This window comes from Carassius carassius, chromosome 5 (genome assembly GCF_963082965.1).
Source record: "Carassius carassius chromosome 5, fCarCar2.1, whole genome shotgun sequence".
Classification (NCBI taxonomy): domain Eukaryota; kingdom Metazoa; phylum Chordata; class Actinopteri; order Cypriniformes; family Cyprinidae; genus Carassius; species Carassius carassius.
In genome coordinates, this window is record NC_081759.1 from 3,829,715 (window position 1) to 3,846,798 (window position 17,084).

The following is a 17,084-nucleotide window of genomic DNA, read 5'->3' on the forward strand; positions in this document are numbered from 1 at the left end:
CAGGGAAATAAGATATCCTGCAATTTACCAAGGCTTTAAACTTTGCTATCTGATTAATGTCGCATCTTAATCTTTTGTTGTCTTGGGATTACTCTTATTTAGGCCAAGATGAATTATCATGTTTTGTTTTTTTTTTTTAAATCTGGAATGAACAGTTTTCATTACTTGCTGATCCTCTGTTGGACTTAAACGTCAGCATTATGTGGAGAAATTTGTCGCCCTCTGCAGAAAAGGGGGATATTTTAGGGCATTAACACAGACACATTAAATATCTAAGAACAGCTGTGCCATGAATCATGATTACCTGAAAATGTTATCAATACAACAAAACACTTATGGCTTGCTTGTTTTAAAAATGCTTATATCAGCCCGAATAAAGCTCTCTGTCCAAGATCAAATTTGAGTTTAGGGCAAAAATTAAACCCAAAATGTGGGGTTATGAAAATGTCCTTTAAGCTAATCACAGGGGATTCAAATACATCAAAATCTACTGTAACAATAGACAGTTTAATGTAAAATACAGTCAGACATGTATTCTAGCACAGCAGATCTGAGACACAGGCATCACTAATAGCCTACAATAATAACAACAACAACAAAATAATAAAAAAATAATAATTTTAAAAAAATCTTCTTTGAATGGGCTTAATCTTCAGCTTTCTCAGAAATCTTTTGCTGACATCTAGTGTTTAAAATACGAAGAACTAGTTGACGCACATCAAATTTGGAGAAATTGCTCTGAAAATATAATTTCAAGTCATTGTTGTGCAAAGCATCAAACAGAGATGACAAAAAGTAGGTTCAGCAAGAAATATTTTGTTTGATAAAATGTATTACATATAGCTTACTCTTTTGAACCATGTGTGTAAATGATGACAGAAATTTCATTTTTGGTTGGGTGAACTATAACTTTAATAATTTATTTTCTTAATTTTATCATTATTACTATGACAATATTAAATTATTTCTTTAATGAAATGATACTCTAAATAATAAACTAAACCTGCCAGTAGGTGTTGGTAATGTCTTAATGATTAAGTCATCGAGTCATTTATTCATTCGTTTGATTCGTTCAAATGGCTGATTCATTCAGGAGTGAATTAATTGGTTCTTTATGAGTGGTTCATTGAATCATTAGGCTTGTTCGACTTGAAGCAGATCATCATCATCAATGGTTCAACGCGCCAAATGTTTCACCAAATTCGTTCAAAACGTGGATTAAGAAATAAAATGCCGCTGTGGGTTGCTCGGGGATGAACAGTTCTGATTTGTCTTTATATTTTGTTTGGCAAAATTGAGCAAAACAGACATTATTGTGTCTAAAATAACACAATATTAACTTCTTAATGAACTGTTGTATAAGATGAGTAATGTTAATTTATCATATTTGCACTGCTGTGATATTGCACTTAGCCTACAGCTCGTGTGATATTTATTAACTAGCCTATGTGATGTAAATATGAGACAAAATTTTTAAACGGGCATTTTGACCCATAGCTTGAATTTTAGGGATTCTCTCTCTCTCTCTCTCTCTCTCTCTCTCTCTCTCTCTCTCTCTCTCTCTATTCTATATATATTAGTGCTGTCAAACAATTAATCGAGATTATTCGCATCCAAAATCAAGGTTTTTGTTTACATAATATATGTGTGTGTACTGTGTAAATCTATTATATAAATAGGCTACACGCAAATGCATGCATATATTTAAGAAAAATATGTTACGTTTATATGTTAAATAGATTTATATATGATAAAATGTATATGAATATGTTTTTAATATACACGCATTTACATTTCAGCTGACTCTTTTATCCAAAGCGACTTACAATTGCTATATATGTCAGCGGTCGCACGCCTCTGGAGCAACTAGGGGTTAAGTGTCTTGCTCAGGGACACATTGGTGTTTCACAGTGGATTCGAACCCAAGTCTCTCACACCAAAGGCATGTGTCTTATCCACTGCGCCAACACCACCTCACACATATGCTATAAACACATCATATAAACAAAAACATTTATTTTGGATGCGATTAATCGCGATTAAATTACAATTGCGTGGTTTATACTGTTTTGACTGTCTTTTAAGAAAGATTTGCAATAACAAAGCTTTAGAATAAATGTAAAGATACACCCTTGTAAAATGAAGTGTCTGGCATTCTTTTTATTTAATGAAATCAATGAATTTAATGAAAGCAATAAGTCACATTTTTGATGGCAAAATGATAGGCTTTTAAAACATCAAGGCAGAAAAATTAAGAGATTTTTTTTGCAGACAAAAATAAATAAAGAGCTATAGAAGCTATAAAAGAGTCTTTGGGATTCATACCAGTTTGTAGCCAGAAGGAAAAGAGAGGCAGAGACGTTAAAGAGAACCCTCTGATACAAAAGAAAAATCACATCACTTTGTCCTTCCACCACTAAAACGCACACTGCAAACATTACCTCACGAGATAGACGTTTACTACACAACACGACAGTTACTCAACACAACCAATCTTCATCTATAAATTCATCAGTCTAAATACTGATTCAAAATTAATGGTTTAAAAAAAAAACATTAATTATATAAATACATCTCTCCATCACCTTTGCCCTTGAAGAGAATAATACAAGAGGACCCATCTGACTAGGGACAAGAACTGGTTGCGGAATCATACAGTAAGTGCTATAAAAAGGGCTTGTAGATTTGAAAACATAGACAGTTTGGTGTATAAACAGGTTTAGTTGTTACTGTGAAAGATCAAAAGTTGCATGATGGACAAACAACCTCTGAGCTGGGCTTGCCTTCAAATAAAAGCATGCTCGCTTATGAAATATTAAAACATTTATTAACTGTGATTCAACTACATGTGGAAAACCGTTTTGTTATTACACTGATTAATATCAACTCTTGCTGTTGGTGCAGGAATTTGGTATATAATGGAAGAAAACACTTTCATCCTCATCTCACCACATGTACAATGTTCCAAGCTAAATGCTGTAAGTTTGGCTCTTTTATTACATTATACTGTAGCTTATTGTGGACTAACTAGGATCATTTTGAAGGGTTGAATGGGGCATATATAAATTTTGGCTGGAATTGCAAATGTATTTGTTGCTTCTCAGCTGAGGTCAGTGATGTTGGTGTTCCTGATATTGTTGTTATTTTGATGACGTTGTTCTTGGATCACGAATACTGATGATCATGCTCTGTAGCTGCTGTTTTTGAGGTGTTCAGTTGGTGCAGGTGTTGATGTTCTTGCCGTCAGCTGCATCATCAACCAGAGACAGATGGTAGTCTGTGGCCAGAGTGAAATGAGAAATGCATCCCACTAAACCTCGCATGTACTGCCTGTTAGTGTGCAACGCGATCTCCTTCATCCCCCCTGGAGAAGTTTGAAATCAAAATCACCAACAGAACTAGACAAATACATGTACAATACATACACTACCATTCAAAAGTTCTTTTTGTTTTTTAGTCTCTTATGCTCACCACAGCTGCATTTATTGGTTGAAAAAAAAAACAATAATATTCATGAAAAATTATTACAATTTAAAATAACAATTTTCTTTTTGAATAGAAATGTTATTTATTCATGTGATGCAAAGCTGAATTTTCTGCACTATTACTTCAGTCTTCAGCATCACATGATTCTTCAGAAATCATTCTAATATGCTGATTGGCTGCTTAAGAAACATACACAAAGTTGAAAAGGGGTGTGCTGCTTCATACTTTTATCAAAACTGTAATCAATTTATTTCAGGATTCTGTAATGAATAGAAGGTTCAAAACAAACCGCTTTTTAACATTATAAATGTCTTTACTGTCACTTTTAAACAATTTAATGCATCTTTGCTGAATTTCTTTCAATAAAACCACTTCTGAATGTTAGTGTTTTTTATTCCTACTTTATTTCATACACACTCTTGAGTGGACATCTACTGTCATTATCACAATCTTTATCACATTACAGTTAACTTCATAATTGCATTTATTCTTACCAATGTAAAGGTCACCATTGATGTTCAGCTGTCTCATCTTTCCAGGAGATCGGCCCGTTTTAGCTCCGTAATCATCAACGGTTAGTTTACCAAACTGTCCATCCCTTCAAACAGAGATAAAACCATCTTGACTGTTAAACTGGGAAAACTACAGCCGTTTTAAATGGTGCAAATTGCCTGACATTTGACGTAGGACTTACAGCTTAAACAGTTTTCATGCTCAAAGAAAACAAATATGCTAAAGTACAGTATGTGACATTTTGATAAAGAAAGACATTTTAATGGCAAATGTCTGACCTGACAGCCTTCACTCTGTGCCATTTGCCATCACTAAATGTGCCATTAATGACCACAGTGGCAGCTCCGCTACCAAGATTATAACTGTAGAGAGAAGAAGAGAGGTTAGGAGGATCTTAAGATCTGGAAATTGTCTGACATATTAATGTAAATCTCATGTCTTTAAGCATATCGGTGCACGCAGATGTATATGTTGTTATACCTGAAAATGAGCGCTCCGTCTTGAAGGCCGAGAGACAGGTAGTCACTGTTGGCTCTCATTGGATTGTCCCCCCGCCACAGTAAAAGACCATCTTTAGACGTGCTCTTAAAACGCATGAACATGTTTGTTCTGGAACCTGATACCCTGCAAAGACACGCACAGTTATATTAGCATGTGTGCATGCATGTACAGTATGCAAAGAAAAGACAAAATCTTCATATGAAGCACGGAGTGCAACAATTGAGTTCTTTGGACAATAGATTTTTTACTTATAAAGACAGACCTACACTGAGCTCCAAGGAAAATGCTTTTGATGAAGCCATCTGTTTGGATTATTTCACATGACTTGATTTAACAGTGGAATTCAAGGTGGGAAACTACATTACCCATGATACTGTGCAAAACTGCACTCTCCACACACACTCTCCCATTAAGCACTGCAAATGATGTAATGCGCATTTTGCATAAATCTATTGTTTTTATAATTATAATCAATAACTTTAAATGAATAGTTTTATATTTTACCATTGTTTTTAGTTTGATTGTCATTTGCAGTGCTTTCGATGGATTGTAGTTCTTTCCCTCACTAAAGCAGTTAAGCACATATTCTTTTTGTCTTTTTATTCCAAATACTTTTTTACTTAAAATCCAACTTTGTAACGATTCACCTCATAGCTGCTTGGTTTAGTTCATGTCATATAATACATTAACAAAGACTTTGAAAAAAATCCCTATGAGAAAAATGAATAGAATAAATACTTTTAGAACCAAGGCTGCTGAAAAAGTGTGCAGGGACTAATTGACTCTATTGATTTGAGCGAAGTTATAGAGTGTAAAAGCAAAAGTACTCTACCTTTTGAGGATATCTCTGTTGTCGTATGTCAGATAGCTGCGTCCAGTGAACTGAGGGATCTCAATAGATTCAGTGACAGCTGATAAAGTGAACAACATAAGGTGCACAGCTCTGTTACATGCACTAGATGGCAGCACACATCATTAATACACTAAAGCCATTCTTATTAGAGAGCAGACATGAATAAGATTTTGCCTCTAGTACTTACTGTTTAAGCAATAATTCCCACATTCTGCACAGTGAGAGCACAAAACAGAATAAAAGAAGCTTAAGAAAGATTTTGAGGTGTTATGGAAGAAGTCTGCAAAGAATATCAGAGCGACATCTCAGTCTAAAACCAAGCAAAAAATACTACGGAAGGAAAGTTTTCACTTAGCGCTCAGTCCCACTCCTGGATATCTGCCTTCCTGCAGAGTGTAGTTTCAACCTTATACTGATAATATGAGAAGCACTATGCAAAGCTTAGTAGTTTGCATCGGTTTCAGTAAAACTCATACTGTAATTTGCATTTTAACCTAATTTTGTATTTAAAAACACAACCTGATCAAATAATAAGTCAAAGAGGCTGTGCATGATGGCATGTAAAATTAAATGTTCTGCACTGCATTCTGAGATACATTATTATTTTTTTGTATTATTTTGTTTTAGTTTAATTCACTTCTATTTTTATAAGCTTTTGTCATTTTTTTAATGTGCTTTTTTCATTAAAATGACATAACATAATAAAGTTTATAAATAATAATTATAATATTAATTATTCAAATATGTCTATGTTAATTTAATAACATAGTTAGTGTTCCTGTAGCTCAATTGGTAGAGCATTGCATTCTCAAGCCCAAGGTTGGGGGTTCAATTCCCCGGGAACACATGATAGGTAAAAATTGACAGCCTGAATGCACTGTAAGTCGCTTTGGATAAAAGCGTCTGCCAAATGCATCAATTTAATTTAATGTCTATATAGCAGTAAATCATATTTATTTTTGCTTTAGTTTAATTTTTGTAAATTATTATAGTTAAATAAAAGCCAACTTTTCTGCTTTTTAGGATTTGTTAAATTATTATTATTACAAAAGTGATTTTCAGAACTGTAGTAGTTGTAGTCTTCTGTTAACAATAACATATAACAAATTCATATGAGAAATCTGCATACCTTGAAATAGTAAGAGTAGTATGGCAGTAAATCATTTAACATACTTTTGGAATGAAATACTGCATGGTGCACATCATGTACAGTACTGTAGAGTGCTGCATGCACTAATTTTAATGGGATAAAGTATGTTTTTCGCATACTATACATTATGAATTTGTCAATAATTGCATGGGAAGTATGTAAGGATTCCATTCTTAACTTATCCCTGGATTATGGCTTCAGGTTTGTGTGATTAAAATTTAAGCTAAACTTTGAATGGCAGATCTTCAGGAGCACCTATGCCTTTGAGTTGTTTGCTTTCTCACCTTTCTGACAGTGTTTCCCATCATACCCAAGCGTACAGTCACAGTCGTATCCGTCCCACTTCGGCCTGCAGGTTCCTCCATTAGCACATGGGTTCTCCACACACGGGTGATCTGCGTTCAACACGTTCACCCCAAAAGCCTGACCGGGATTCAGCTCTATAGTGCGGTCATTCAGAGTGATCTGGGTCAGGAGGAAAGAATGAAAATGATAATACTACAAACATTGAATCTGCATACATCTGTAAAGAGTCAGGTGCTGCAGCATTGAACACTAAGCATATTCAATCTCATATTGAATTAACTGCTGCTGAATTTACACTACTTATTAATCATGATTATTTGTTAACATTGCTACGTGGTTGTTAGGGTGCACTGGGTGTCTGTAGTTTCTACAACTCTAGTACCTTCTGCACAGTTCCACTGAAGGGTCTCAGGACGCCAGCGCTCGTCTTAGTAATATCATAATTAGGAACTCCTCCAATATAGAGAGGAGAACTACATTTTATCTGTGTAAATGCACCCTGAGAGAGAAAGAAAGCAAGAGAGAGAGAGAGAGAGAGAGAGATTATTATTAATATTTTTGTTGTTATACAATACACTATATATATACAAAATAGTAAGAAAGCATACAGCTCCCTTGTTTTATACATTTATAGATTTTCTTGTCATAAAATGATGTTCAAAAGCCCATATTAAGAGCAAAAAGTATGTTTTCACTCTGTCATTAAAGGAAATTATGTAGACTAAATAAAACGATAAAATGAAAAATATAATAAAATAAAATATCCTGATTTAAAAGTATATAATGAAACTAAATCACTAATATAATTAAGCGAAAGAGACTAATGGGGTCACTAAAAAAAAAAAAAAAAAAAAAAGGAAATTATTAGTTAATTATCATCAAACTGATCAAAAGTGACAGTAAAAACAATTATAATGTTATAAAATATTTCAAATAAATTATGTTCTTTTAAACTTTCTATTTTTTTTTTTATCAAAGAATCCTGAAAAAAATAACAGTTTCTACAAAAATATAGAGAAGCTCTTTTCAACATTGAACATTATAATTTTGATTTCATTATATGTTTTTGAGCAGCAAATCAGCATATTAAAATGATTTCTGAAGGATAATGGGCACTGAAGAATTTATTACATTTTAAAATAAATTACAAAAGAGAAAAGTTGTTTTAAATTTCAACAATGTTTCATAACATTGCAGTTTTTATGGCATTTATGATCAAATAAATGCAGCCCTAAAAATATTCCGAAATATACAAAAATCTTACTGACCAACTTCTGTACGGTGGAGTAAATGTTTTCAGATAAAATGAAAGTGTTCACCTCTGCCATGCCTTCCACTGGTCTCTGGTTGTCTACCTGTAAAATGCCATTTTTTGCTGTTCGTGAGACACGCAACTCATGCCACGCGTCTGTAGCGACGGCCTCTTCACTCCTGACAACAGAAGTAATGATATAGTTTATGATCCTTACTGAATATTTAACAGCTGATTCCCAGTCATCTACCAAAATGGCAAGAAACTCAAAGGTTTAGGACTTTACTACACACTCCACCTGATAACTGTGGCACCCGAGCCGCAGTCGAAGCGAAACTCCACGTATCCGCCCACCAGGCTGATGGACAGGAAGTCACGACTGGCCACATCATCGGTGTAGAGCAGCGTGCCGTCAGGATTGGTCGGCTGGAAGGTCATCTCGAACTCCATGAAGGACAGGTAGTTGTGGGAGGGCTGAGGCCAGGGGGCGCTGGCGTACGAGTACATGCTCTCATTAAACTGGGGTAGAGACAACAGGAAAGCTGAAACAAGAGGTGTAAGACATAGAAGTCAGAAATACGGAGTCAGGTAATGACACACTGAGTGACTGGCTGTGTTTGGTGGTTCAAATTCATTTTTGGAATTTTATTAGTACTACTACTACACTGTTATTACACTCTCGTTGTTTTTGTGTGTTAAATGCTGCGTGTTATGTCTTGTGAGACATATATTTATGTTCTTGCACCGTTTTGGAGACACTGTGATACTTATTACTTCACTTAATTTTGAAATTTTACTTTAAAAGTATTTTTGATTTATTTTTTAACTGTACTTGTAGATCATGTTGGTTAAATAAAAGGCCACTTAAAGTAAACTATGTTTCTTAACTTAAACACAGCTGGAAAAGTGCACTTTGTAATAATCTCAAATTAAACGTTTTACTTTAAAATCAGTATTTGAATCATAATTTTGTCATGCTTTAAGGAAGTACCTATTTTGATGTCTGCAGACATACATCATACACATGTAAAAGTACTTTATTGTAATTTTAACTGTAGTGTACTATTTGATATTTCATTTAAAGTAAATATATTTTAAATGTTCTAAATGTAATATTCATCATTAAAAATTACAAATTCATTTAAATGCATAATATTCAAGTTGCAGAAATAACATAAATGTATGATTTACATTACATTAGCCATATTTCAATTCAAAAACAATTGTTAAATTACATTTAAAGATATACTACTTAAGTGAAAATGTGTGAATGAATCGTTATATTTGAAATCTAAATATGAGGTCTGTAAGATTTTATTAAGCAGCACGACTGTTTTCGACATTGATAATAATAAGAAAGGTTTTTCAAGCATCAAATCAGCATAATATTAAGATTTCTGTAATTATAAAATTACATTTAAAGAAGCACTTAAATCCTACTTTAGTGGTTAAAATAAGAAGAATGCCTAAGTATAAATTTAAAAAAGATTGCGAACACTTTTTCATTTAATTGTCAATTACGTGCCACTTAAGTGTCCAGAAACTAGTTTTATCTTTTTTGCTTGTTTTAGTTTTTTGTTTTTATCTAAAAATGCAGAAAGTTTAGTGTGAGGGGTTGTTTAGGGATAGGGTAAGAGAATAGAAAGTATTGTTTTTTACAGTATGAAAACCATTATGCCTATGGCATTTCTCCAGAAAACATGCAACCAGTGTGTGTGTGTGTGTGTGTGTGTGTGTGTTTGTCTGTTTGTGAGTGTGTGTGTGTGTGTGTGTGTGTGTGTGCATGCATGAGTTTGTGTGTGTGTGTGTGTGGGCATGTGTGAGTTTGTGTGTGTGTGTGTGTGTGTGTGTGTGTGTGTGTGTGTGTGTGTGTGTGTGTGTGTGTTTGTGTGTGTGTGTGTGTGTGTGTGTGTGTGTGTGTGTATGTGTGTGTGTGTGTGTGTGTGTGTGAACACAAGCAAACGCCAGCGTGTGTGACTCACTCTCCTCACAGAGGAAGCCCTTATAGCCGAGAGGACACAGACAGATGAAGCCATCCGCACGGTTGGCAAAGCAGATTCCTCCATTAGCACAGGTGACCTTCTCACACACACTGTTGCTGCACTCCCCTGAAACTCACAGATGAGGAGATGCTTTGAACACATATGCAGTTATACCAACATGATGTGGACATATAAAAATGTCTGAATATCAATGCGTTAGATCACTGCACTGTTATTCAACAATTCAGGGGCAGAATGTTTTTGAAAGAAGTCTAATCAAGGCTGCATTTATTTGCATTTATTATTGAAATATTATTACAACTGAAAATAATTGTTTTGTATTTTAATATATTTTAAAATGTAATTTATTCCTGTGATGCAAAGCTGAATTTCCATTCTTCAGTGTCACATGATCCTTCAGAAATCATTCTAATATGCTGATTTACTGCTCAAGAAACTTGCTATGATTATCAAGGTTAAATATTGGATAATGTTTGTCTTTCAAGAATCAGAATTTATTTGAATTATATATATATATATATTTATGTTTATATATATGTTTACAGCCACTTTTGTTTAATTTAATGCATCCTTGGTAAATAAAAGTATTAATAAAAAAAATCTGACCCAAACATCACAGTTCTCTGATGTCAGTTAATGATTACTTGACATGCATGTAAAAAATAAAAATATAGAATTTTTTAATAAGTGCTTTATTTTGACTGCTTTTATTTTTCAATTATGTATTATTTAAATTTGACAATTATGATTTAATTATCAACTGCTGAACCCCAGCTAGACAACATTTATGCTGGAACAAGTATACTTTAAGTATTTGGACAAAAAAAAAAAAGACTTTAAGATTTGAAAATCATAAAACAATAGATAAAGCTATTCAAAATAAAGACAAAATGTATTTGGACACTCATAGTTGTGGGGTATGTCAAACTAACCGATGTCTGCTCCGCTCAGTGCGTTTCCTTTAGGCCAGGGGCGGATGTCAATGGCTTTACTGTTGACAGTCAGACTCTGCATGCAGCCCTGAAAGCCACGATTGGTGCCCACCGCCCTCACCAGCCAATAGGCATTCGGAGCTCCGCCCAGAAACAACAGCGTGCGGAACGTTATTTTAGTGTACTGACCCTAAAAGAGAGAAAGAACAAAGGTTGCTGGATGCATTTCAGAAAACAGATTTCCAGAGTTCCAGCCCTGGATGCTGATTGGTCAGTACAGCATGACACAAAACCAGCCACAACACCAACTTCATTTCTTAATACTTTTTTTCTATAATTTGTGTTGTGTGAAAGCATGCATACCTGAGAACGGCTCGACACTGGTGTGTCATTGTCTAATCTCAGCCAGCCATTCATGCCGTCTCTAAATATTGTGACCCTGTGCCACTGTCCAATCACAATGGAGCTGTCACTTACAATCTGAGCTGCACCTGTACCGCAGTTAAACCTGTACACAGAAAATTCAAGATCAATTACAAATAATCACAAATAAATTACATTTCACTGAGAAAAAAAAAAAAACAATTCATCAATAGTGTTCCTGTGGCTTAAGTGGTAGAGCATTGCGACTAGCAGCGCAAGGTTGTGGGTTTGATTCCCAAGGAACACGTTAGGTAAAAAATGTTAGCCTGAATGCACTGTAAGTCACTTTGGGTCTGCTAAATGCATAAATTTACATTTTAATTTACATTAACATTAATATTTTTCAATAAGATAAGTGAAACTGGAAACAGCTCTGATTACAGTCAAGCCCAAAAAAAATGTTATAGTTGAAGCAATGAAAAATTATAGTTTTAAGTTAAACAATACATAATTATAAATGGAAAAACCAATCATGATTCAACAAATAAATAGTCTTAGAAAGAAAAAAACACAATGAAAATATTATGTATTATATAAAGGCTATGTAAATATTATGCACGTAGTATTAGTCAAAACATTTCTTTTTTCAGAATCATTTTTTTTTTGTTTTCATATATATATATATATATTCATATATAAATATACTGTATATGTATGTGGGAATATATATTCATGAGGGAAAAACAATCCAATATGCAAATATTACTAAACACACACACTGTACATATACATACATATATATATATAGAGAGAGAGAGAGAGAGAGAGAGAGAGAGCTTGACTGGAATCAGCATGAGTTGAATTAACAGCAGAATATTGTGGAGAATTGCAAGAATTGTATTTAAAATCGGAGATACCTGTAGTGTAGTTTTCCCCGTACGAGGGCCAGCGAGGTGAAATCTCCTCTACCGTGTTCATTCTCTCCACAATACAACAGTAATCCATCCTCAGCCTCAGCCTGAGAGGTCAAAGCAGTGATTCATAAGCGCCTGGTCTCAAAAACCTCTCAAACGTATTCAAGTGTGATTACCTTAAACTCCAGGCTGATCTGGAAGCTCTGGTAAGAGTTTTTAAGAGGTTCAAACGTCATGTGGGAGTAGCCATAGAACTTTGGGAAATTGACCGTCAGACCTGTAAGACACAAAGCTAAGCAGTTACAGTGTGTTTCAGTCTCGAGAGTCATACTATAAATATTCAAACAAATCTGAAGTGGACAGAACAATGACTTCTCTTTGGAAACAGATACAATATAATAATTCAGCATAGTTTACTTATAGGATCAGGTAAGTTTGGAACAAATGGAAAACATTTGGAGCCTAGAGGCTATATGAAAGAATATATAACATACATGTATATTATTTGGTCAGTACCCAAGCTGATGTTTTGACACTCAGAATGAGTTCAGCTCACTAGAATAGTGAGATTTCATGCAATTGCAATTTTCAGCACAACATATATTGCATTTAAAAATATTGAAACTGATATGCAATGCTGTGAGAGACTTAGAACAATAAGCAATATCTTGTCTGTTGAGTCAACTTGATTTAGAATGTTATTGTACTCGCTCTGAAAAGGTTAGACTTAGAGAGGAATGCCAGGGGAACAGACAACAGCACATGAAAACCTCCACACTCAAAGATTACACACTCCCAAGAGACCTCATAGAAGACCTGAGAGAGGAAGAAATGCAATGAAAAAGCCCCTCACCCATCTGAGAGAGAGACTGAGATTACTGAATCAAACTAAACTTCAAAAAACATCTGGTTGTATCATGTCTACTAAGAAAAGAGACGAAATAGCTTATTTCACCACACAAAAGTCCTGTAAAACATCAATGAATCATTCAAAATGATTATTTATATAGTTTTTTTTTTTTTTCAAATACCACATATAAAATATACTAGTTTTCCGTTTTCAAAAAATGTGTCATAGGTTACCACATCTGTCTCGCTGACTGCCTTAGATCGTCTAAACAGCAGAAAAGAGTCTTGAGTTTGGACTTTTTTTAAGCCAGTCCACAAACCAGCCTATTAGAAACAGTCTCTGGATGTTCATTTTGCATGTTTTAGTGGGTGGGGTTTTGGTGAAGGGGCGTGGTCTATTTCAGTGGCATCATTCAAACGGGATCGTTCACTCAAAAATTAAACAGATTTAGAACAAGGTGCGGTGAATCAATGATGACCATTTCATTTTTTTTCATTTTTTTTTTTACTTTCTCTTTGAGTCTGGTAGAAGTAAGCAACATCACTTACAGCAAAATGTTTGTGTTTCGTAATCTAACATAATTATAATATGCTGCTGGCCAAACGTGTAGAATAATTACATTCTTTAAGGTTTTTGAAGTCTATTATTCTCACCAAGGCTGTATTTATTTGATAAAAAAATACTGTAAAATTAAAGTAATATTGTAGAATATGATTGCAATTTAAAATAACTGTTTTCAATTTGAAGGCAATTTATTCCTGTGGTGCAAAGCTGAATTTCCAGAAGTGATTATCTTAAAAACATTTAAAAAATCTTAATTGCTCCAAACTTTTGTCTGGCAGTTAATATTAAACATCAAATACCCTATGTACCAATTTACATCATTCAGAATATTGACTCTCACTGTAAATAAACTCACCTTCTGAGCAGAAGTCTCCCTGGCGACCGAGGTTGCAGTGACATCGTGAGCCTCCAGTGTCGTAATCGTTGATGCAGAAGCTGTCGGCAGGGCAGACCATCTCGTCACATGGTACATCATAGACCCGGGGTCTTTCCCCTTTCCACCGCGTCACCGATGGACTGGGAGAAGGAACTACGGGAGGAGGCGTGGTGGGGGCGGAGCCTGTCAGTGCAACAGGTGTGGTGGTTGTCCTGGAGGCGGGGCTAGTGAATGTTGTTGATGTGGTCCATGCTGCCACTGCTGTTGGTGTGAAGCTGATATTTTGGGAAACAGGTGTTCGCATCCTATAAATAACATTTCCGTTACCGGGAGTCCCGACGCGGGAGCGGAGCTGAGACCGTCTGCCGCTTTTCTTAGATAACGACTTTATCTGCAAGAAATGTACAGATGAATGCCAAAAAGATTAAATAACAACATTCCTTTTTTTTCTTTTTTTTAAAGATGTTTAGAATTTTTCAAGTTCTCTCTTTTTTCTGACTTTTGCATTTTTCAATTGTAGATTTCTTTAACAATAAAGACTCACCTCCTCAATGAAGACGTCATAATCAGAGTCATCGGTTTCAAACCCGTCCTCATCTTTACTGTCAGAGTTTGAGATGTAGACGTCATAGTCTCCACTGCCTATATCTCCTGAACCTGTTTTTTTTTTTTAATAAAGCAGTGTATATTTTAGTCATTTGACCTCATAACAAGTGCATTAAGCAGGAAACAAATCATCATGATTTCATGCACGAAACACACCTTAATTTTACATTACAATTCAGAAACATACAGTAGATTCTGACTGCTAACAGTTTTTTTTTCAAGAACTGCATTTCAAAAGATTCAACATAGGTCATGCATTCCACGGAAAAAAAGTCCTCCACCCAAGCATTGTTAATAAACTAAAACTTAATTTTCAGGAATCTAAATAAAACCTGAAAAAAAAAAATTATATATATAACTTAAAAATATATAACTTTAAAAAACAAGTAATATATAGTAATAAATGACTAAATCTGATACTGAAACAAAAAATAAATTAATGTTATATAGAAATATTAAAAATGAGCACAAAAACAATATGTTGTTTGTTTTGTTTTGATGCACTTTTACATTTCTGAACCGACCAAATTTTGTGCCTAAAAGTAACACATGAGGTGGTCAGTGGTTGTCTAAACCCAGTTGTTTTTGGGTGGATCCAACTGCTTGGATGCCTAGACCATCAAACCTAAAGCAGCAAATTGTTGTTTGGGGGTCTCTGTTTTTAATCTGTCTGCTGGAGGGTTGGGGCGGGTAACTAGCTGTAATCTTCCTCCTTGTGGCAATTGTGTGACAACGAGGTGCATCTTCCTCTAAATGAACAGGCTTTAAGATGCTTAATTTAATTAGTCTGGTCTTTCCAGCCACCATGCATGCAGATAAACCTGAGAGGAGAATCCAAACAAATTAGACCCTTTTATCCAAAGTAACACAATGGTGAACCAGTAACCTACCCAGACCTGAGGGTCTCATAAGGTCCTGTCCTGACTGCACTGTAACTCACCGAGAGTGCGCACGGGGTTGTTGATGGCACTGGGAGGGCTGATCCCGTGTGCGTTCACGGCTCTGATCACAAACTGGTACTCTGTCTCAGGAAGCAGACCCTTGAGCACCATAGAGTTCGACTCTACTGGCTCTCTGATGTACGTCCACTCAGTGTCCATCTCCGCTCTGCAACACACACTTGTAACACTAAAACTCTACTATATCCTTTTCTCTAGTGTTTATTTATTTATATTTTTTAAATATGAAGGTTTTATTGTTAGGCAGGTGACAATGTGATTAAGCAGATTTAAATTGAGATGACTGAGATAAAGTTGAATTGAAATAAAATAAAATATTAAATGAAATTTTACACTTAAAAAAAAAATGAGAAAAGTTAAATTAGCAACTACATTTTACTTCAGTTTGTTGCCAATGCTACTTTTTTTAAGTTAAAGTTTGAAATAGTAAAATAACTACAACTAAAACTTAAAAATATATATAATCTTTTTTATTATTTAATTATTATGAAACTAATAGAAATTTAAAAAAATTTGCAATAATACAATTACAAAATGTTAAGAAAAATTACTTAACTAAAATTAAATAAAAAATGACAGGGCAGATTTTAATCCTTAAATAAAGTAAAGCTAAAATAAAATTAAATATACATATTAAATAAAAATCTTACACTTAAAAACTTAACAATGAGTAATGTTGCCTTGGCAGCTAACTAACTAACTGACTAACTCTTATTTATTTATTTAATAAAAATATAAATAATAATAATAATACCTGAATCCCAAACACAAAACTAAAATTAAAATAAAACTGAAAAAATAAAAAGAAAAGCTATTAAATAATGTAAATAATAATAAAATAGCACCCTGGGCCTCGGGTTGACAAAAGTTAAATTGACAAATATGATTAAATAAATACAAGCAAATTTCTACAGGTGGCATATTACATTCATACAGTATAATTTTCTTTGAATATCTTTAACATGTTAATATTTCTCCTTTTTTGCATTCAAATTCAAATAGAAATTCTGCATCCTGCTTTCAACCTCAATTCAAATTCAGGCATTTAATTAGAAATCCTTAAACCTGAGTATGAGCAGAGGTAATAGTGATACGTGCCTTATTAAACAAACTCCATATGTCAAAATGAAAACATTCTAGTTTGCAAGCAGCACATGCACTGAAGACTGAGAAAGAATTGATAGTGCCATTAAGAACATCTGCAGTTCTGTGTTGTTCATGTTAAAGAGAGACTAAATTGGGCAATCATGTGAAAGGTTGTTAATCTGAGAAGCAGACGGTCCCTGGGGGGAGTGAGTCTAATCTGCAGGAGGACACAGTCCGACAACCATGTTGCATAATTATCCATGAGGATTACAAACATGCTAATTTCACACCCAAATGCACATTTACTTAACACAAACGTACAGCAGGGTACCAGTAACATGTCTGGACACACTTCAGTGAATTTATTCTT

At 34.4% G+C, this 17,084-nt stretch overlaps 1 protein-coding gene across 2 annotated transcripts in view; it reads right to left on the minus strand.

The window, feature by feature from the left end:
• Positions 1 to 3,200: 3,200 nt before the first annotated feature.
• The window catches only part of LOC132140636 (pikachurin), a 23,442-nt gene continuing 9,558 nt past the window's right edge, over positions 3,201 to 17,084 (minus strand). Inside the window, exons 7-24 of one of the 2 annotated variants that reach the window (XM_059549481.1) lie at positions 15,610 to 15,776; positions 14,608 to 14,720; positions 14,043 to 14,454; positions 12,450 to 12,550; positions 12,277 to 12,377; positions 11,360 to 11,504; positions 10,997 to 11,186; positions 10,044 to 10,169; positions 8,360 to 8,603; positions 8,129 to 8,240; positions 7,192 to 7,308; positions 6,788 to 6,968; positions 5,541 to 5,564; positions 5,333 to 5,411; positions 4,480 to 4,623; positions 4,278 to 4,361; positions 3,981 to 4,084; positions 3,201 to 3,364 (exon numbers count right to left, since the gene is read on the minus strand). In XM_059549481.1, coding sequence (XP_059405464.1) covers positions 3,213 to 3,364; positions 3,981 to 4,084; positions 4,278 to 4,361; positions 4,480 to 4,623; positions 5,333 to 5,411; positions 5,541 to 5,564; positions 6,788 to 6,968; positions 7,192 to 7,308; positions 8,129 to 8,240; positions 8,360 to 8,603; positions 10,044 to 10,169; positions 10,997 to 11,186; positions 11,360 to 11,504; positions 12,277 to 12,377; positions 12,450 to 12,550; positions 14,043 to 14,454; positions 14,608 to 14,720; positions 15,610 to 15,776 — 2,596 coding nt within the window. In that variant the 3' untranslated portion in view covers positions 3,201 to 3,212. The remainder of the gene's footprint in view (positions 3,365 to 3,980; positions 4,085 to 4,277; positions 4,362 to 4,479; positions 4,624 to 5,332; positions 5,412 to 5,540; positions 5,565 to 6,787; positions 6,969 to 7,191; positions 7,309 to 8,128; positions 8,241 to 8,359; positions 8,604 to 10,043; positions 10,170 to 10,996; positions 11,187 to 11,359; positions 11,505 to 12,276; positions 12,378 to 12,449; positions 12,551 to 14,042; positions 14,455 to 14,607; positions 14,721 to 15,609; positions 15,777 to 17,084) is intronic. The other variant, XM_059549482.1, reaches the window with a different exon arrangement.